We start from the raw sequence: 22635 nt of genomic DNA, 5'->3' as shown, positions 1-22635 counted from the left end.
GCCACCAGTGATCTCATTAGTGACACAATCAATTAATAAATAATATTAAAGAGAACGACTCTTCCAAATATTAATGTATATCTATATTTTCACGTGTGGCCTTTAATAACCTTCACTTTCTGGGTTTTATGGGATGCTGGAGGGGCGGGGTTTAATGACGTGGCTCAGTCATCATGTTTAATGCAGCGTTGGGAGGAAACATCAACACAGGAGATCCAATAGCGCCACCAAGTGGTGTTTGACTTAGATGATGAACTAGAAGGATCCTTTTCAAAAACTGCGGAGACTCTGGTATGACGGGAGCACTCATTGTCCTCCGCGGGGATAATTAAAAAAAAGTAAAGTTTTTTTTAAAAGTCGTTTGCTAAAGCAACTGTAAACATTCTTTGGATTATAACGTTGTACTTTTTCGGAGGGACTTTGTGATCTGAGCCAACCTGAGCAAAACAAACTTTGTTTTTCCAGGAGTGTCAACATGATTCTCAACCGCTTTGTTGCTGTGCTCATTTTATACTTCAAAGGTAAGTCCAACAAATAAGGAAACACGCTTTCTTTAGTCAAAATATCATTGAATTGTTCGTAAATCTTCTCTAAAAAGTTAAAAAAAAAAAAAAAAAAAAAAATCGTATCACGATTGCTAGCTGAAGTTACTCAAACATAGAAATCCCCTCCAACCCCTGCAGTAGGGAAATGCCTTCAGCTCAACAGTAATAACAACTGTATTAGATGCAGATGTGCTGGATGAATGCAAATGGATTCAACGCCTCCCTTTAGGAATTCAGAGCTGAATTGATGCAGTAGAATCCAGTCAAAATGAACTTAAATTGAGCTCGTAGTTGAGCTGCCTGCCTCTTCAGGAGCCCCTCTGCTTTGCTGACCAGGCAGTTTAATTACAGCTCAGCTCCAATCACTGCCAGTTAACTACTGAGCAGTCTTCCCTCTGGGCCAAGTGTGCAGAAGCCTCTATTTAATCCTGCAGAGATAATAGCGTGACCTGAGATCCGTCTGAACTGACGCTCAGATGGTGCTGCAGAGTGATTGAACGGATGCTGGACACCTTTGTCATTAGAGATAAATGAAGCCTTTGTAACTCAAACAGGCAACATTATTTTCAAACTACACACCTTCCTCTGGTGTGACTCATTCCTGCCTTATGGACTCACTCGGCTCACAGCGTGTCTCTGTGTAAAGTCGGTACTGTGAGAGGTGCATGATGCACCATGTGGCTGCATCAGTGTCTCGGTATTCTACATAGTAGAAGTATTCAGACCCAGTACAAGTTCCAGTACAACGATGTAAAAATACTGCATCACAAGTAAAAGTGCTTAGATTAAAGAACAGAAGTATTATCTGCTAAATGTTATCAAATTATTTCAAAATAAATTAAAAGTAGGCCTACTAGTTCTGCAGGAAAAGGTCCCCTGTGACTGATATATTGTTATTAAGCATTGGCTGCTTTGGGCTGTGGTTTTGGGAAATATGAACAGAACTATTTTCTGACATTTTGAGACAAAATGATTATTTGATAATTAAAATAATCTTTAGTTGCAGCCCTAATTTTTTGAAAGCATTCATGAGCCAAATCCTTAAGAAACCAGTGGTTTAATCTTTAACAATGCACTTGAGCCATCAGTTAAATGTAGTAAGTAGTAAAAAGTACAATATTTCCCTGTGAAATAGAAAAGTAGAAGTATAAAATAGATTAAATGGTTTAGTTAATTAAGTACCAATTATACAGTGATTTGGTAAATGGGCTTGGTTACTTTTCAGCGCTGGAGTAGTTTTACCTGCATGTAATTAAAAATACTGACTTTTAACTGCCATGCATGATGTCGCCTGAAGTAATGCCTGTACTTGGGCCCTGCAATGAGCGTAGCTTGTTTTTTTCTACCTCTGTGACTAATTCTCTGTGAGGGGGACTTGGGAAACATTAGTCTGGGGAAGTGTTACTGAGTGGAACATCGGGCTCATTATGAGGAAAAAAACCCGCTGACGATAGCTTTAATTTGCACATCGCTGGAACAATCTGAAGCAGCTTCCAGAGAAAAGAGAGGGGAAGTTGCATGTGAGGCATCATTATTATTATTATTATTAGAAGCTGTGTTAAAAGTGAACCCTGTTTGTTTGAGGGCCAGAAAACAGAAGGGCTGAGCTGCAGCAAAGGAAGCAGCACAGGAACTGCCTTGAGATGGGGGTGGAGGTTGACAGCCTGGAAAGTTTGGCACTCAGCTCTAAACATGGAGTCATTTCTTGGGGATTGCAAAATGAATTATGAACCACAACTGCTGAGAGAGCAGGATAACAGTGAAAAGGATTCATTGTGCAGAAAGACAACATTTTGAATAAAGGCCACAGTAACCTACAGTTGGCAACGCACAACTTCTGCTTATTACATAAAAAGAGATGAGTAAGATGGAAAATCTCCAAGTGAGTAATGAAAACATGCTGTGTGTCCTAACTTGTGGTGAATGTTATTGTCGATCCAAAATGCCAGAAAACACTAGAGTATTTAGTCTAACATGCTTTCTCTGCACTCATATCCAAGTTAATTCCTTTCCCTTTCGAAAAGGGAAAACAACATAAACTTTATGCGATTTATAGGATTTCCACGTTTAAACCCCTCAGGAGTTTCTGTTAGCATCACTGATTGCAAATCCAGGTGTCTATGGACTGGAATGTTATTGAGCTCATGTTAAAGGAAACCTGAAAGGAAGTTAAGGAAAAGAGATTGTGCGGTGAGAATCATGGTCACATAAGAATTGTTAATGATTTGTCTGATGTTTGTTTTTTCAGCTGGCTCTGGGACCACAGCGTATGACGGCTACAATGACTTTGTAGAAGAAGACAACGCTCCTCAGCTGGACTACAAAAGTGCGTATGGAAAAACAAACACTCACTAGGGGAGTTGGGTGATATGACAATGTAACACCAGTTATTATACCGTTCTGCTGTCTACTATCAGATGTCCCTTTAACACTTCAGTACCATTAGTGCTCCATACAGATTTGGGCTTTACTCTTTAAACACAGACCCACACTGGTGTCATTCTCCGGGTCTGACCAATGGGGAGGTGACCTGCCACTCCCCTCGAGGCCCGGCCTACAGGAGCACGTTGGGCACCCGCTGTGAGATGAGCTGCGACCGAGGATACCGACTGCTGGGGAAGAGCTCAATTCAGTGCCTCGCCAACAGACGCTGGTCTGGCACTGCTTACTGCCGCAGTATGTGGAAGTTGAGACTTTAAATTCATATTTGAGGGTGAATCTGGTGATATTCTACTTTTTCCTTATTCAAAACACACCATTGCACTGGCTACTATGTTCCTTGATTACCATAAACATGGACTACACCATCCTGCTGTTGTAAAATCTCAACAGTGCACAGATTATTGTGTATTAATCCACTGCTAAAAGTAGTCCCCAACAAATGAATTACATTTGCTAAGACAGTTCCTTTGTAACAGCCATTGTTGGTTTTGGTCTTTCACAGGATTTGTTGACAAAAATATAGACTATCACCAGCGTCCTCATTTCAGATAAACTGTATATTGATGATATGATTGTTTCGTCCTTTTCACTCAACATACTGTATGTATTTGTGGTGATGTTCCTTCAGAGATGCGTTGCCATGTGCTGCACCTCATTCCACACGGCAGATACACCTGCACTCAAGGCTTCATGGTGGACTCCAGGTGCGAATTCACCTGCGACCCCGGCTATCGCATCGAGGGTGAATACTCACGTGTCTGTCAGCGCAGCGGCTCGTGGAATGGAGCACAGCCGGATTGTGAAGGTACAAATGAAGGTCTTATTTTTGAAGATCCATAAAGCTAACCAGATGTTTGAACTCAAAAGTCTCTGTTGAACTGTCAACTAGAGGTTTAACTTACTGCCGTGAAATTAACCTGAAGTCAGGCCATCTGTATTGCTGTCTAGTTTTTCATTATTCTTTCACAAGCCAGTGTGTATATTTCCTGCTCCTCTGGTTTTTGGACTGAATCCAGAAATGTGGCCTGCTGTCTTTCAGTCTTCATCTTCTGCTCTATGACTGCTACAGTAAGATGAATTTCCTTCCTGCAAAATCTCTGTTTATTTCAGATACCGATCCTCCAAAGATCAAGTGTCCTCCATCCAGACTCAAGGTTGCCGAGCCTGGAAAGCTCACTGCTCTGGTGACCTGGGACACCCCGGCTGCTACGGATACGGCAGATAAATCACTTGAGTATGTCGCTCCTTTCCTTCGCTTCCCTTTCCTGCTCACCTTGAAACGCAATTAAACACTCAGCCTTCACTTCGTCTCTCTGCAGTGTGATATTGGTAGGCCAGGAGCCAGGCACCGACTTTAAAGAGGGAGCGAGCATTATCCGATACAAAGTGTACGATCAAGCCAGAAACAGAGCGGCCTGCAAGTTTATTGTACGTATTGACGGTAAGTTGACTTATGAAATCAATTTAGATACACATTAACTCATTATAACTTGGATCACACACTGGATTTCTTATTTGCATTGTGTCCTCCTTCCAGTGAGAAGATGTCCAGATCTACCTCCACCTATGCACGGCTACCTCACCTGCTCCTCTGATGGGAACAACTATGGTGCAACATGTGAATACCACTGTGACGGAGGACATGAACGGAGGGGCGTATCTAGTCGCGTCTGCCAGTTCAACCGCAGCTGGGGAGGAAATCCTGCCGAGTGTTATCGTGAGTCTGCGTGAAAATTCCAATCATGCTTATGAATTTGTGGCATGAACACAATAGTAGGCTATACATGTGGGAGGTATTAATGCAGGATGCAATTGCGACTTTGTGTGTTTCTAGCAATGGAGATTAAATCAGACGTAAAGACAGTCTCCGCTCTCCTGGATCAGTTCTATGAAAAGAGGAGGCTGCTGATCATGTCTGCGCCCAACATATCTGACCCAGACTACCAGCTGCAGAACATCATGATACAAGTGAGGAAAAGTTGTGCCGCTGGTGACTTCACATGAATATTCCCTCCCAAAATGATAAGAAGTGCCGACAGAACAAGAGCCTAAAAATCTGTTCCTTGTTTTCTTTGTTTCAACCAGAAATCAGACTGTGGATTAGACCTGCGACATGTAACCGTCATCGAGCTCCTGGGCTCCCCGCCTCGAGAGACGGGTCGCATTAAAGAAAATCTGCTCGGCTCTGAAGTCATCGAAGGATTGAGGTAAGAGTTAGATACCTCCTCACTTGGCCTACTTGTTCAGCAGTTTTATGGCTCATCTTGTGTGTGTGTATATGGCTTTATAGAACTCCCATTCTCATTAACAGTAAGGGGTTGTTTCTCCTCACTCTCTTAAAATGTCAGGAGCGTCCTAATAAAAAGGGATCCTCTGTGGAAAAAATCCACTTGAAGGATTAACACTGTTAAAAATAGCAACATCATAATTTCAGGGTCGCAGTAATGGGATTTTGACGAGACTGACAGAACATCAAAAGTAAACACCTGGCTTTGGTTCTCATGAGAATCAATGAGTGAGGGATTCTTTAAAAGTCCACATTTTGCACAAAGACAAGCATGTAGGTACTAGTTTATCTCAGAAGAGAGAAAGAGATGTGTAATTGGAGTATGTGGCGCTGCTCACTTTTTCCAGACTGGAAAATCTTTTCAGTCTCTCCACTGACACAAATCCCACAGCTGTGGTATATTGAGGTACATTTCATGAGTGTAATGCAAAGCACTCTGAGAAATGCAGAGTCAGACATCACTAGGGTAGAAAACGTAGAGGGACCGGTTTACATCAGATCAATGCTCGTTAGGGCTAAAGGATATCGCCATAAATGTAAACAAGAGAGCATTTCAGAGTTAAGATTGAATGAATATTTTAATGTTAGTAATGCATTAGGTGACTGTATTATAAAAGAGAATTATCACCCAACTATATTATTTTTATACATTATATTTTCTTCACCTTTTAGCATCTTTCAGCTAATTGTTTCGGTTTTGAAAGCCGACAGCTTTACCGTTAAGTTGACTTTCGAAGCAACATTATCTTTCATTTGCAGTTGCGTTTTTGGCCACCTGGTGAATTTTAGTACAATTATCACTCTTCTTCTAGCTCTGTTATGGTCTCCACCAACTCCTGAGGGAAATATATGTCTCGCGGGTGATAATCATCTGTGGATCAGTCACTACGAGCATAAATAAAAATATTGCAGCTATCAAATGATGAGATGTTGGGAGTGTTCCTTTAACAATCCAGTGTGTGTCTCTCTGTAGACAAGTGTTCAGAATCTCCAGATTCTACTTTAGCATGTTGCTGCTGGACGAGCGCGGACTGGACCGAGAGCGCTTCATCCATCCGATGGCGTCGGAAGAGCTGTTCTCCTACATCGATAGCTTCCTGCTGGATGAAGAGGAGCGAGAGAGACTGGAGCTCCACAGGGACTTCTGTGACTAATTTAATAAACCTCTCTGGTTGCCACAGCGATAAACTCATTAGCTTTACTAAACACAAGATGAGGAAGGAGGACAAACAACCAGACACCGGGTCCAGAGGGACATTAGGGGGGGAAAAAAGGACAAGAAGGCTGTTCCTCATGTCTAAATGTGATCACTTAACACTGAAGTTCTAGCACTGTTTTCTCTCTCAAACAATCCAGAAACTGGACATCACAGCTGCAGAAAGTAAAACACATTAAAATAATCACATATATTTTGAACCATAGATAACATGTTGGATACATGAGGTGGATTAGTGTTTTTGTCAAAGAGCCCTTGTTCTGATGTTGAATGAGAACTTAAGACGACAATCGCTTCAACAACAGAATACTGAGGAAGTCTTGAGATTGTTTTTAAATCCAGCTGGTATGGACGCTGAAGAACAGTCTTTGGGTTTAGTACATTTTTTATTGGGTGAACAGAATATTCATGGCATTGAGGTAAACGCGACTGATCACATAGTTCACAGTTTAAAATCTACATCTAAACCAGCAAACAGACGAATTTAATTCATTAAATGTAATAAAATAAGGCTTTTCATGCAACTAATATAAATATAATTTTTACAGAAGTATTACAATTTGGAGCACAATTTGTTGGATACAATACCAGAAATTTTGTATAATACCAGATTAAAATGACTTGTTTTCCCACGCATCTGTGTAATTCTGTACATAATTATAAGGAAAAAGGTGAATCATTTCAACACTTTTTCTGTGCAATAATATATACAGCCTGAATGTTAGAAACATAAAATGACTGTAGGTGCTCTTAAAATCAGACCAAAGTTTAGTGTTGTGATATTTTGGCACATCAGTCCACAGTCGGGGGGGTTGGGGGCGGTGCTAAAGACAAACCCCTACAGGGAGGCAGATGTTCAGCAGGCCAGTGTGTCTGTTTACAGCCAACCAGCGTGTAGGTTCACTTTAGTAGACAAGCTTCTGGTCTAAAATGGCCAAATAATGATAATCCACAATCTCATATTCGTCACAGCTTCTCCTCTTTAGTCTCTGGTTTCTATTGGAGGGTGCAGGCCTGTGAGCGATCCTCATTTGCCCTTCACCATAGTCGAGCGCAGTGGAAGAGTGCCCTCTGCCCACGAGTCTGGGTACTGCATCATCTTCTCCCACAGACTGACTTCCTCTCCAGCTGGGTCCATTTCCACTCCTGTTTGTACAGTGCCTGCAGGAGCGAAGATTACATGAATGTAAAATGAAGTGCAGAGTCTTTTTTTACTATTAATGATGGCAAATTCCTTGTACTCGCTGAATTTTCACACATTGTGGAAAACAAATGGAAGCCTCGAAGGTGCTTAAACAGTAATCTAAAATTAAGCGTGTCTTTCTCACAAAGGCAGTAACGCTTTGGCAATGAAACGAAAAGGGTAGACAGGGTATTAGTTTCTCTTTTTATGAAGGTTAATTAAATTTTCCTTCCCTCTAGTTCTACACCTATGTCTAGGGTACCAAAACCATTACTACTACAAAAAGGTTGAAGCAGTATAAATCAGGATGAACCAAGGCCAAAACAATAAACAAAAGAATCTACCTCCTCGAAAACCTTTGTGAACCAGACAAGCAAAAAGTCGTTAATTAAATCAGAATCCCTAAAATAAATGCATGCTCACCCCTGCAAATGTGGTGACATTTACAAAAGGTGATTTACAATACTCACAGTTAACCAATAAGCCTAACAAGACCTCCCAGAATAACAATAGTAACACAATAAGGAGAAATAGGAGAAATATCCAATTCATTCTCACATGTAAGCCCTGAAAGCCAGGTGCAAAAAGAATAAAGTATTTAGAGAGTTCTATCTTTTACCTTTTCTTGAGCAGAGACGAACTCCTCCCAGAAATTCGTTGCTTGACATGCCCTCTCTGTCCCACACCGTCAGCTCCAGACACATCTCCTCCAGCTGCTCCAGAGCCAGCTCCTTGTACACAAATGTGTGGTCGTAGTGGGGGTTCAGGTTCTTCTTCACAACTGAAGTCTTCCTCTTTGAGGTCTTTGCCTTAGTTAGGAACAAGTACCTGCAGAACCACAAACATGTTAGGTCTTTTAAAAGAGAATTGCAATATGCCATTTTAAAACTGCAGAGTTTGTCACTCACCCTTTTACAAAGCTATCTGAGGTCCCTCCTGGTTTCATTGCAGTCAAATTCTTTGCCTCTTTAATAAGGACATGTAGTTCTCCTCCTCCCTCAACCACCACCTTTTTTCCTGAGGAGAAGATGGACACGTTTATAAAATGAAGGCAAAGTGCATCAAACACGGTCAGAGTTTCTTGTCATAGTCTTACCTTTGATTTTCTCGGTTTTTGGCTTTGTAGGTGTGACATACTTCAAGGAGATCACCAACTCTCCTTTGTACTGACCAAACGCTGGAGCAGGCCCACCAGAGGGTGACTGTTTAAGAAAGGTACATGATATTTAGGACACAAACCCAAACAACAACAACACATACCGAGAAGCAGCCCTCAACACCAACACCTGACTGACACTGGATGGCTGCGAATGCAAATGTCCATATTTGTGCGTCGAAGGAAATTGCCATTAACATAGCAAACAATATTTACAAAAGGTTTCTTTGAATTAAGGTCAGTACTTATACAAAATTACGCAGATTAACAAATTATCCAATCTGTTTGAGGTTAGGAGAGTTTTCACATCATTTTTGAGTCCCTCTTAGCCTGGGTATAAAAAGTGAGTCTATGTGCATTTTGTCATACATGATTGTGCTTTTTTGGAGCACTTTTTGTTCTCTTGTCCATTTGACAACTCGCTGACCAAGTGTTGATTGCCAGACTTTTGTTTTCTCTGAAAAATGGTACTCCACATAATATAAAAAATGTTGCTAACAATATTTATAATAAATATGAATGAGTTGAACAGGTGCAGTTTTTGACTAGTGCTATGCAGCAATATTTTACGCATGGGTCCCCTTTTTGTTTGACAAGTTAACATGTATGCAAACAATGCAGGCTCTAAACCTTTAAGAAAAATAGGAGGAAGGAAAGACATTCAACACGTTTGTTGGATCATAAGGATAAACAAACACCTTTAAGTCCCCTCTGTTAAATCCATCAACAAGAGGTACCCTGTGGAGTTCCTAACCTCTATTAGACTGTTAGTAAACATAACATGGTACATCCCATGTTTACTAAGTATTTTATGCGTCTTTCATTCTGATCTACCTTCCCCATGAGAATCATGGTGTCCGTGTACGGGGAGTCGAGGTCTCGGGTGTCCAGAGCGATCTCCACCTCTCCGAGGAAGGCGTTGCGGCTGAAGCGACCATAATGCCAGACTGATATCAAGATGGAGCGAGTGAACAGCTGAGTGCGGCTGATAGAGTACTGTTAGTGGGGGAGGAGGAGGACAAGACGACAGGATTGATCAAAGGGCTGTCTCAATACTGAAACCTTATATCATTTTAATGCTCTAGTGCCGAGGGAGTTTTAAATGAATCATAGATTAAAGCAGAAGATGAATTCAGATCTTATCGGAAGCGCCATTAACCATCTTAAAATCTAAATAATTACCTTCTTCCTCTTCTACAGAGCAAATCTAAAAACAACCCAGTAATTTTCACAAATTGTTTCATCCAGCTGCTTCCCTTTTAGCAGTATTGTTTGTCACTGTATTTAAGCAGACTACATTGGACCAAAAATCAATATTTGACAACAGCTTTTCTTATCTTTAATGTCAATATCAATCTTATAGTCTCTGTAGGCGTGGTCATTATTTGCAGCAGGTATTGCATAAGGTCACGAATCAGGGAGTGTCATTAAGTCAACAGGATAAGGTCAACAGTTGCAGTAGAGTTAGAGACGTGCACGCTATAAACCATCACCTTCAGTGTTTCTTCGTAGACGGGGTTGACTGTGTTTCTCTTGATGCTGGTTTTCCTTTTGCTCTGGCGAGACTTGTCAGGGAGCAGATAACATTTGACGTAACTGAAACACAAAAACAGAACAACGCGACTGCTGGTTCTTTTGCCTTATTTGCTGACTAAATGCTATGAAAATATCTGTTGACATTCAATTTCCTGTGAAGCTCAAGTAATCACCTCTGGGGGCGAGTATCAAGACTTTTGTAAACACAGCAACTTCTTATCTGCACAGATCAAAGCTGTGTTAACATCACTGAGGAGTGTGTGTGTGTGTGTGTGTGTGTGTGTGTGTGTGCGCGGAGAACCACGCGTCTGTTTCAGAGCCACAATCTGCAAGCCAAAATTTTAGCAAACTGTGCTTCAAATGATGCGTTTCACCTCGTGGAGCTCCACATTACATCTATTTGAATATTTACGGGTGGGAAAGCTGCTTCGAGGCATTGCCGTAGGCCAGCCCGTGGCACTCCTTGATGAGGACTTGGAGGCTCTGGGTGTGTTCGTCGTAGCTCAAAGAGAAGATGAGGTCTCCGCTCACCTCCACGCTGTCAAAGTCTCCTGCTTCACTGTAAATGCTCATCAGGCTGCCCAGTGTGCTCTGGAGAAACATACATACACCTGACCTAAATAGATAAGCATCAACAACTCCTGTGTATGTTCCAAGATTCATTAATACCTAATATTAAGATAATGTTTGGATAGACACACTTTACAGGTTTATTGCTGCAGATCAGAAAAAAAACAAATTATAATTATATATATATATATATATATATATATATATATATATATATGTTTATGTCAATATCTGAATCCAGATTGGCCGCAGCTTTGCTTCCCCCTGTGCCTTTGGTAACTATAGAAACACTTTGGTAGACGCTATACATCAATTTCACACTTCCTGACTTGCTGCAGGATGTCCTGAGGTTATAGATGCTCGTTCAGATTATCTAACATTGGTTCCGTTCTGAGAGACATAATGAGCTGCTCTTCAAAAGAGCCTTTAGAGGACTAATGCGAGCTGTGAGAAATGTCAATACTTTACCTTTGAGCTATTCAGGCTGTAGGAGCTCGACGCGATCGTCCTTTTATGAAAGCTAACCAAGCTGTCAATATCTTCATCCTCCTCTCCGTCTTCCTGTGGCAACACAATAAACATGTAAAAGCCTGATCAAAGACACACAGTGGGATGTTTATCCTCAGTTTTTTGTTGTAAGAAAAAAATAAGGCTTGTGTTATTCAGAAAACCAACAACTTATTTTTAACAGAATTATAGTCAATTTAAAAAGCAGAAAACTGTTAAACTATTTAAAACCAACTGTAAATGCCAGGCTGTAGTGATATATCCTACAATCTGAGGATGGTCTTCATTTGGCAGTGACGTTCAACGAATAACAGGAAATAAACCACCACAGGAGAGGCAAAGATAGCATGCAAATAGCCTCAAAAGACCACAATTAAATGGAGCCACTAAACAGGTTTCGTTTTAGGCTTGACTGTCACTTTTTCTCTGCTCGGTTGCTGCTGGATAGCTAGATCTACGAAAACCGCCTCCTGAAGTATATCGTGGTGCTGGGGATGCTGAAAAATTTGAATTGAAGCAATTTTTTAAAAATGTAATAGCAGACGGATCAGTTGCGTGTTCCTACACTGAGGTTTCTTTATTATGGTGCAGAATGTAAAGAGAAAGAGACAAATGTTTTACTAATATGGCAAAACATTTCAGTTGATGGGAAAAATAAAAGAAATAACAGATTCATGACAAAACAGTTTATAAGTGTATGAAAAGCTAGATTCTTACCTGTATGTCGAGGCCCGGTACAGACTGGCTCCTGTTGCCCATCGAGGCCTCTGATTTGTCACGTACATCACGCAGATCCAGTGTCGATACATACTCTGTTATAAAACAGTCAGACCAGCAATTAAGCTGCGATACACACAATGTTTTTCATTTGGTTCTGGACGAAGAAAAACAACTGCACATGGTAATATCAGATGCTAACCAGGAGGTTTTGGGTCTCGTTTGATGCTCTTCTTGAAGAGTCTATCGACATCTGTCTCCGGGTTCGGGCTGACCGGTTTTACTTCTGGGGCCTGTAGTGACAGAGTCAGTCAGAACAAATTTTTTTTCTTTTTTTAAATGGTTTGACACAGAAACATGAACCTGTCACTTGAAAGAAGCATACGTCGTTAGCTTTCAAGTTGGCGCCGTCAACGCTAATGATACCTACTTTGACTGGAGCGGTCAGACTGGAAACAGTGGACCCTGCTGGGCTGGACGGAACGAAAGGGTTCCCTTTCCTGTGTGATGACACAAATCATTATTAATAACAGCTACAACATTTTACATTCAAATAGAAGTAAACTAACTTTTTCATCTCGTGTGTGTGACTCAGTGTCTACATGCGTCTCATCCCAATTACACTCTGGCAATTGGGACATTTCAGCAAATTTTGTCTGCAACCTGTGGGTTTTAGTAGAACCCGAATAAAGATGAACAGGACAGCACTTCAATTAAGTTATTTATTCATGCACGGAAGTTTCAGGCAGATGATTACTCAGCGTGCACGCAGGCAACAGTTTTTCAGCCAAGCCCAAAACGTCCATGCATGAGTAAATACCTTCATTGAAGTGCTGTCCTGTTCATGATTTGGGAGTTTATGCTTCTCAGGATATTCCACACTATCTACATAATGAAGCTGAATGTACTGATTTAATATTATTATTCTCAATTTTAACAGTGTAATCACCAACTATAGGGTCAGGTGAACAAGACAACACATCTCCCTTCACAAGATTTATTTAAAACTACATAAACAGCAATCTTTTTTTCACTGCAAAGTAAATAACTTATTCTTTAATGTTTATGTCTCCACTTTGACACTTTTGTACTATTTTAGTGGAAAGTAGGAAGTTTAGGCTTCAGGCCAACAAATCCAAATGTGTAGTAAAATTAAATTGTGAATATTCAACTTATTTATCTGATTGTTAAAAGGATTTTAACAAGGATTTACAATGCAGTTTGTAATTAAAAATGATCTATGATGAGCCTTAGACTGGACTACTCCAGTACACCGACCGGCTATGGGGAAGGAGGGACAAACACTACACATCCTGCCATTAAAGTGGGTCTTTGAAGTCAACGTGTAGTGTTTGGACGTTTCAGAATAAGTTTACCGTTGCTGCTCAGGGGTCACATGGCCAGACTCAGTGTCTGCTTTACTGCTAGTTATACTGTTCTTTTCCGCAGACTCCGAGTCGCTGCGTGTTGACTTTGACCAAACTTCCTCCTTTGATTCAAATGATTCCTTTGAAGCAATCGATCCTGAATTCTCGTTTGAATGACTGTAAATATGACAAGGTTGAAATGTTCTTAATGTGAAAATCCGTTAACATTTCTTAAACTGACGAGAAGAGTGACGACGCACCCTTTGTGATCCGTTATCTGATTCTTCTGTCTGACCCGTGGCACAGGAATCGGAGGATCTGGGTTCATTTCAGTACTTCTCAACAGTGTTTCTCCCGTTGTCTCACGCTTCTTCCCTATAACACAGAACAAAAGTTAAATCGCACACCAGTTAAACAAAATGCAATCATGTTACTGCAGTTTTTAACATTTCTCTCCTCCTACTGTTGGACTGAGACAACATTCCAGTGACTGTGGGCATTTCATTTGGCTCCGGCTGAGCGCTGTTTACATTCCCGGTTGAACAGTCGATACCCACTTCCTCTTCCTGCACTCACCCTGAGCTTTCATTTTCAGGGAGGCTCTCATGAGGTCGTGTACAGGCATCAGGGAGAAACGGTTGATCCTTTGATCGTAGAACCAGTCACCGGTCCTCTTCTTTAGATCCCTAGAATCCAACACAAATACTTATTTTAAAAAGGTGTAAATTGAACAGAATTTACACTCATTCATCGGTTAATTAGATATACATCCATTACAGTCAGGAGCACGTGCTACAGTTGGCAATTGTGAGAAATGTTGGCACTTTTTAAATGTTTGTTGACCGATAACACAAACTTAAGATTATAAATATAAGCACAATTTATGTGTGACTTTTACATATTCACGAGGCATGGATGGGCTCGGAGCTTTTCAGGATTTGTTGACAATCTGAACAATATAAACCCTAAAGACAAACTGATTGTATCCAGACACAATTATTCTGGCAAGTTAAAGGATAAACAAAACAATCCCTTACGACTCTTTGGCACACACGTTGCACCGCCAGGATCCGTCGGGGAGGACTGTTCGGCACTTGCTGCACACATGGTGATTGCAAATCTTACACCGGCTGGAGAAAACAGTCAGTCGACTCAGAGGCTGCTGGCATCTGCCACAACTACGGTCACTGTATCGTCCACTGCCACGTTTGGCCCCTTTCCTCTTCACATCCAGCAACTCTGTCTTCAAACTCCTGAGACACAACACAAATATTAAAGAAGAGGGGAAGTTGTCCTTTGAGAAACTTCTTGAGTTGTCTAGTGTCTATAAGTTATTTTAAATATTGTAACATGTTTTACATTTATACATTTCTCTGTAATACAATAAAACATTTTTGATTTGTATGTTTTATAGTCGATACAACTTGTTGAATAATCGATTAACAGAAATATTTTATTAACTTTTATCATGTAGGTAAAAATTCACTGGTTTCAACATCTGTTCCGGTTCCAAATCTGAAAATGTGTCTCATTTGAAAATATATTATTAAGAGGAAGTGCTCTGTTCTCACCGCACACGCTGCTCCTCAGCCTGTCTCAGCTCCTCGTCCCGTTGCAGCACCTCCAGGATCAGCTCCCGCTCAGAGTCGGACAGGAAGCCCAGGTTGATCATGTCAGCGGCCTCGGGCATCGTGCCTTCAACCATAAACCCTCAGCGTAGCTTAACTGGCTCAGCTCAGTGGTATCGAGGAGATCTCCTATAGACGAAACATATCCTCAGGAATAAACTCTCCACTGTTTTACTACTGGAGAGGCTGTTTTAAGAAGAGTAAAAAGCAGTAAAACGAGGAACTTGATGAAGATACAGACGGGCAGAAACAGCTGTGTGGTCCTCATCAAATGACTAATAAGCGTAGAGTGAAGCCTCAGTACAGCAACTTTGTGATGGATAGTTTTGGAGTACAAGAGTTGTAGCCTCCTTCTTGTATTTAAAAACACTTATGTCCATCTGTCAAAAAAGGATTTCCCATGGGAATCTAGAGAACTAGTAAGCCAACAGAGACCGACTCTGAGGCATGTTTTCCATTTTCAAGGACAGGAATTACAGCAAACTACTGGCCTCATCCAGTGTTCCAAAAAATATAGATGACTCAAAGGAACCAGGATGCTAGAGGATTAAAAACTTCCCACAGAAAGCCTCTGCCCGGGTGAAAGTTTGTTTTATGAGAGACAGGCAAAACAACATGAACTTAGCTACTGTGAAGGGTTCCCACCCTCTAAGGATACAGAGATCTGGGTGGAGTTCAGTAACTTCACAATTTGTTTAATCCCAATTTTATCACCCGTCATCATGGATGTATTACTTAACAGGCCAACCTGGCACAGGTCCAGGGGCCCAAAATTGTCAGAGACCCCCCCTGACCACCTAAAAAATGTCAGCCAAAGAGACACGAATCAACCAGGAAGAGACTCAAAATGACCACAAAGCAACATAAAACGACACACAAAGTCCACAAAGAGACCAACGCAACTACTAAGAGATGCAAAACAGCTGCAAAGAGACTCACGACTATAGGAAAACAACCATAAAGAGACACAATATGACACAAAACAACATAAAAACAACTAGCGGTTGTAACGTCTGTGTGTCTTGCACCATGTAGGAGAGGAGATGGGGCCTTTTGAATATCTGTGACCATGCAGAGGCCCATTGTCTCATAATCCGCCATGTCTGTCAGGCTCCCTTCAGAAACGTTATGCTCCATTTGAAGTGGGTCAAAAGAGGGGAGGAAATTGTGCCTGTTAAGTACAGAACAAGTGGGGAAAGCTGGAAGTCAAAATTGCTTTTAAAACTTTTTCCTCATTGTTTGAATGCCTGAAGCCAACTAACTGTAGCAGAAGTTCAATAATACCTGTAAGGCAACTTGATAAGGTAAAACTTAACCTTCAAGGAAATGGCGCATATGCGTCTGCACCAAATGACAGAGAGTGCACGAACTGGAAACATCCTTTACAAACACGAAACAATGGATAATAGGGAAGGAATTTGTTTAAAACAAACATTGAGACATGTTTAAAAAAAAAAATGCAAATGTCATTGACAGAATGGATTTAACAAACGTGAAAAACAATGCGCGTCTTGTTCTTGTAGCTCAACAAAAGTGCGACAAACTGTTAAAATTCAGCTGCAAACGGCTGCGACTCCAACAGTGGAACGTTTAAAGCGTTATGTTACCAACTGAAAATCACACTAACGCTAATGTTACTCCACAATAACGTCATGGTGTCTTTATTAAACCGTTTGCTTTTATCCGATTGTGAAGGATGACGATTTTGGGAAGAAACGATTTGATTATTTTACCACATGGATAAGTCTGAAATCGGCTGTTGATTAAAAGAAAAGTAGATCTACGCAATATAAATAAAATGACCCACCTGTTAAACGTCGACTTCACCACCGCTACACGGATTGCGTCACTACGGGCGACAGCGAGATATTCCTGACAGAAAACACAACAAAAAGGGTTAAAAGTAGCAGAGGAGCTAACAGTGCATTTAAGATTATTACATTTCCGTGTGTCCATAAACTGCTTCACTCACTTTCCTCGTTGGCTGTGAGCACATGCAAGACCTGACTTTTCCACTTCGTCTTCTCCTTCTTGCCTCCCGTCTCCAAAAAAGTGTTGACTTTTTGCGCGCGCTCGAGGAGTCCCGAGTACCGGAAGATAAGGAAAGTTTGCAGCCGAGAGGCAGGAGCGCCTCTCCACATTTTCCATGACAGGTGCATTTCCTTGAGCCGTGTTCACCACAGGAGGGCTGCACGTGGAACATGTGACCCATTGAAACAGTCCATTAATTTTTATTAACGTGACCGGTAACAGTTTCAGGAAAGTGCAAGCTTTTTACTTTTGAAGAAAAAAAAAAAAAGAAGTTAAGTGAGAAAGGCAACAAGTAAACAAAGAATGAGCCATTTATTGCTGTTGAGAAAATAATGCACTGCAGATGGTGTGCCTGCATAAACACTATTATCACTATTATCAAGGCGTATGCAAAGTGATGGTGGAACACATTGTTAAGCAAATAATTACCCGGCCTATAAATAGTTTTAAAGTCTCACCCAGACTTAAAACAAATCTCTGGTATCTAAGAGGTCTGTGTGAGATATTATTTCTCTCAAAAATGAATTAATAACCTCCTAGGGTCTCTTGTCCCCATTGTAAATATAATCTTATTTAAGCAGGAGAGTCTTTGTTGATTTAAATATAAATATTCATGTCTGAAACACACTGCTTTTAATCCCAACAAATTAAATGTGCACAACCAGGTGCCTCCATTAATTTACAGAGATGAGCCTGGACACTTCTGCTGACTTTGTATTTCATTGATTAATACAGCAACTCATTGAGGCCATCACTCACTAAGAAAATCCAACTGTGTCTGTTGAATATGGCTCTTTTGGCAAGTTGTGCAAAGACACATTTTGTACTTTTCACCCCGTTACCCCAAAAACAACATCAGCCGTCTTCGTAACATGTTGGTCCACCACAACCAGAGCAGCTCCAGTGCTTTCTACTGGAGGGATGAACACCAGTCATCCAGAAGACGTTCCCTTATTTGGCTCCAAAATCTCCCATCGCTGTTCAATTGGGGTCAGACCTGCTGACTGCGAAGGGCATATCATAGGATTCACATCATTTCCATGCTTATGAAACCATTCAGTAACTCCCAGGTATGTAAGCAAAAGGCACTCCGTCTCTCCACTCATGCAGTTTTTTCCCCTTCAATTTGTCACCTGGTTACAGCTCACGAGTCATGTAGGATGGATTAAATTGGCTGCTGCCTTCTGAGTGAGTATAACACGACAATGAGGTGCCCTTGAGTAAATCACCTCAACCCACCACTGTTATCCGGTGGCCGACAGATAAGGCTGTGGTTGTGGTACAGCTTGGCAGCTTCCAGATGGGATTATATATGCAAGGCGTTTCTTAAAAAAACAGAAAAATAGCATTTGTGCTCAGCGGACCTGCCCTGGATAAATAAAGGTTTATAAAAACACAGCAGCAGCTGATTTCACTAACAACAAAGTTTCCTATTTCTTCTCTGGAGAGCAGCACATTAGAATCATGAACGCACTAAACATTTGTGTTGATCTCCTCAGCTCAGGGTGGCCTGCACTCTAAGTCCAGCACCATGTGGTGAACATGAGGTGCGTACGACTTCACATGTTCTATGTGCCGGTTGTTTGTTATCCACCGTGCACCAGTGGTGTCCTCTAAAAGAGAGGCGATGCGGTCTGCTGTGTCATCAGCCCAGGCCTGCCACGCCTCTCCGGCAGCTTTCTTCCCAGAAGTCCTGTGGGTGGCGTCGCCCATCGCTGACGTAACGTTCTGGTGAATGTGCAAAACGCCACCGGTTGTTCTCCTCAGCAGTCGACAGGCAACAGGCCAGCCGTCCTCAGAGCTCGGTATGAGACCCAGGTTCACTCGGTCAGCGATGTCACACAGCTGGAGCTAAACAATACAAATAAAAAGCTCTTTAGCTCTTTTATACTAAATTATTTTCCAAAAAAAATGTGTATAGATTTGTGTCATTATTTTTCATTCTTGTAATAAAGCTGATTTGATTTTTATAGCTACAGTCAGAGCACAAAATATTGATGATGATAATGATTTGAGCTATTCAGGAGGAGATGCAGATCAAACGATGGCCGATGGGATTTTAAAACCAAGATACTTGTACTGTGCAACATTTCATGACATAACATCTGACTTAAAGGGCTACCAGAGGTTTGAACTACGAGATATAGTTGGAATCAGATTTAAGTATAAAAAAAATCACATATAAAGAATATTCCTCAAACTGAATTGAAAGGTAACAAGTGTGATGTCAAAAATATATCAAATATATTCATGTGTATAATATTGTGTTGATGTTGACAGAATTGTGTATCAAAATATCACAATATTTTTCCACAGATAATCTATTAATGACAACAGTGATAGACAAACTAATATTTGATTTTCCTTATTTTATTATTGTGATATTACCTCATCAATACCACTAATATCTGAGTGAACCTCACTTAGATCTCCGTTGAAGACAACACAGAGATGCGATCTATTAATACTAAGCTAATATTGTAACTTATCCACGTCACATAATCAGTATGGGACACATATGGAAACATTACTTGTCGGTTGTCTCCGTGGTGAACGGTGCAGCGGTCAGACACCCCGTTTGCCTCGAGGTTGTTTTGCAAAGCTTGAACTGCGTCAGGGTTCCACTCACAGGCGTGAACACGACTGGCCCCCGCGTGGACCAGATATGGGAGAGTGAAGTATCCAATACCTAACACAAGATACAGCTCTGATACTTAATAATTCAAATTATGTTTAATTACCACTGAAGAGTACAAGCGTTGGACACAAGCAAAGTAACATGATGGGGCAGGAAATCCACCTGGAACCTGGACTAAAGACGAAATCCACCAGAGAAATCCAATGAAACATCTAGGATTGTGCATTTTATCATTTCTCCTTTGTTGATAATTAAGTTAAAAGAGAATTATTCATCAATGTCAAAACCTTGTCACACATTGTCAGTTATCCCACCTGCATACAGATCCACCACAGTCTCCCCTCTGCAGTCAAATCCAGCCACCCGGAGCTTCTCCGTTATGTTTCCAGCTGAGAACATGCATCGGGTGACATCAAACTCATAACTGAAACAAAAAGGTGAAGAAATCAAAAGTTAAGACGTGTTTCAGTCATGGTCACATTTTTCATTCATGTGCCCAAATGTTTCATGTTGCAAATCAACAGCAAACGAATGACTAATTGATTAGGACTGAGACTTACCTAATCCTATTGTCCACATGTTTGACCCAGCTGTGCTCTCCGAACAGCATCGTCACCACAGGAGACCGAAAACCGTCTGTGGATATTCGACTCATCTTTGCCAGCCGCTTTGCCCCCAGGCCTCTGGCCACCGCACTCCATATCTGTTGATCTAAAAAAAGAAAAGTCAAAAGCGATCAATAAATCTCCTTGTGATTTTTTTTTTTGTCCACATATTACTACAGAAAAGTGAGGATGAGTTTGAGAACAGTACCCATCTTCTTCCAGAGTGGCAGAGAGAAGCAGTTGTCTCCCAGCAGGAGGAGGTCTCCATGCCTCTGGAAGCTGCGAGGGAGGTCCCCCCTCAGCTCCTCTGTCCATCCTTCACCGTGAGATTCCAACACCTCCTGGAGGATTTTCTCTAGTTTATTGCCACTTGTTCTTCCTCTCTTCGTCTTTGACTGCTGCAGGTGGGACTGTGGTGTAAACAGGACAGACAACAGGAGATACATAGAAATACTTTAAAGCTGTACTATAGTACTATCTGTTACTTAGTGTATTCCAGTGAAGCTCAGCTTAATCACCTGACTCCAAACTACTTCACAAGCACCATCTGAAACCACTGTGGCTCTGAGAGAGAGCAGATCAAGTTGTGGCAGACAGGATGCGGAAATGGGCAAGAGGACTGTCTCATCAGAGTCTTTCAGTAAAGATAAACTCAGATCAAGAGCCCCTTTGGACTGTAGACATCTCCTGTAAAAGGTTCAACCGTCATATAAGATTATAATCTTATTATTTGAAATAAAAAATATTATTAAAATTACTACAGACAGCCACAGAAAACATTTTTTTCAGTCCACATTGCTCTTGGTTCCCATCAGTGTATCTGGTTCCCATGCTAACTGCTAGCTAACCTAGTTTAAGCAGCTAAGCTATATGACTGATTACCTGAACTGCTGTGCATGACACTGCGACACGCGAAGGCAAGGCACACCATCCATTTACAAGCACGCAAACATATCTCCAGTATTTATGTATGACGGTTAAAACTCGATAATTTAGCCTGCAACGAAATTAAAGATACCGGAACAGGTGTTATGTCAAAACCAGTTCCCTCTTCGAATAGTGCCTCCCTTCAGTTAAAGCCATAGCGCCGTCGGTCGTTGCGGTTATGGATAAGGGCTGATAGAGGTTTAGGTGGGAGGGGGGGGGTGGGAGACACATATCGACTGGGTAACAGTATTTAACACAACACCTGTTACTGTTCAATCAACGCGTGTTGCTAGTCGGACTATTTTTTAGGATGGACGTTTCAAATTACAAAAGCTTTATTGTAAACATTGACGGATAGCGCAAACTCTTTAGCTTGCTTACGTCTGAATTTAAAACGCCACCATTCTACGTCCCTTTGACGCCGAAGAGGAGCAATTTCTGAGTAAAAGATGATGAATATATTTCATTTTTGTTAGAGAACGTCATGAATAGGGCAGTAGCAGTTTGGACAAAGTGGCTCGTGGATGTCGATAGATGGAGACAAACGGCTCAAAACCCAGGAGGGTGCGTAAACTTACGCTAACTACGTTACATAGTAGCGAGACAGAGAAAAGTAACGTTGATATACGGTTAATAAAAAGGTGACCCGTCGTCATCTACACGTATCATTCTTTTTTTTTGCGAGACATTTCATTTAAGGGTCACTCTTGGGATTGTTAAGGTTGTTACACTTCCATAACGTTGGTTGTACTTAAGGGAGACACTTTTTAAATAAAGAATAGTCAAAATGGATGTAACAGAGGCCAACATATCCTGACATTTAGTCCAAAAGTTATAACGTTAAATTAGATCAAATACTTGCACTTTTTGTAGTGATTTCAAGTCGTATTTGAAATTGTTTCATACAAGCATCATGCTAGTACACTATATGTTCTCTGTAATACTGGATGCATTTTTGTCTTTCTTCATTAGTGGTATTGTAGGTGGTATGGAAAGTCTTTCATATATTAAACCATTTTCCTTCTTAGGGGGTTAAAGTTATGTGCACCTTTATTTATATTTTATGTTAATTAGTAATTTATATTTGCACTCTTTTCTACTTTGTACTGCAACTGCTGCACGATAATTTCCCTCTGGATGTATAAAGTTCTATCTTATTTCCTCTTATAGTGTCTATCTGCTGCACATTCGATCAGCAACGCTACCTTTTAGCTTTCCTGCTTGTAGGATTTAACTAGCTCTACCTCGTCCTCCCTGATCTCTACTTATGTAATGAAAAG

General features: G+C 41.0%; 3 protein-coding genes across 3 annotated transcripts; 1 reads left to right on the top strand and 2 right to left on the bottom strand.

Moving 5' to 3' along the window:
* Positions 1–227: 227 nt before the first annotated feature.
* srpx2 (sushi-repeat containing protein X-linked 2) lies at positions 228–7124 on the top strand. Its single transcript, XM_076103300.1, has 10 exons — positions 228–521; positions 2794–2871; positions 3030–3221; positions 3616–3792; positions 4098–4221; positions 4307–4428; positions 4525–4704; positions 4822–4955; positions 5073–5194; positions 6248–7124. The coding sequence occupies exons 1-10, from the start codon at positions 476–478 to the stop codon at positions 6426–6428; spliced, it is 1356 nt and encodes a 451-aa protein (XP_075959415.1). The 5' UTR covers positions 228–475; the 3' UTR covers positions 6429–7124.
* On the bottom strand, positions 6864–17344 carry sytl4 (synaptotagmin-like 4). The gene is made up of 18 exons (XM_076103298.1): positions 17127–17344; positions 16962–17026; positions 15098–15283; positions 14564–14779; positions 14103–14212; positions 13787–13901; positions 13536–13703; positions 12590–12659; positions 12362–12452; positions 12160–12254; positions 11404–11496; positions 10778–10956; positions 10323–10425; positions 9664–9825; positions 8770–8875; positions 8582–8690; positions 8293–8501; positions 6864–7651 (listed from the first exon to the last, which is right to left on the bottom strand). Exons 3-18 carry the CDS (start codon positions 15229–15231, stop codon positions 7518–7520), a joined length of 2094 nt encoding a protein of 697 aa, XP_075959413.1. The 5' UTR covers positions 15232–15283; positions 16962–17026; positions 17127–17344; the 3' UTR covers positions 6864–7517.
* Positions 17345–18685: 1341 nt separating this feature from the next.
* tyw2 (tRNA wybutosine-synthesizing protein 2) lies at positions 18686–20874 on the bottom strand. Its single transcript, XM_076103618.1, has 5 exons — positions 20637–20874; positions 20384–20534; positions 20138–20247; positions 19717–19874; positions 18686–19036 (listed from the first exon to the last, which is right to left on the bottom strand). The coding sequence occupies exons 1-5, from the start codon at positions 20872–20874 to the stop codon at positions 18686–18688; spliced, it is 1008 nt and encodes a 335-aa protein (XP_075959733.1).
* Positions 20875–22635: the final 1761 nt, after the last annotated feature.

The sequence above is a fragment of the Anarhichas minor genome, unplaced genomic scaffold (assembly GCF_050575085.1).
Source record: "Anarhichas minor isolate MPS153535 unplaced genomic scaffold, ASM5057508v1 ptg000028l, whole genome shotgun sequence".
In the NCBI taxonomy this organism is placed as follows: Eukaryota; Metazoa; Chordata; class Actinopteri; order Perciformes; family Anarhichadidae; genus Anarhichas; species Anarhichas minor.
Note: the sequence above shows the minus strand (reverse complement) of the source record. Positions and strands in the feature narration are given on the sequence as shown.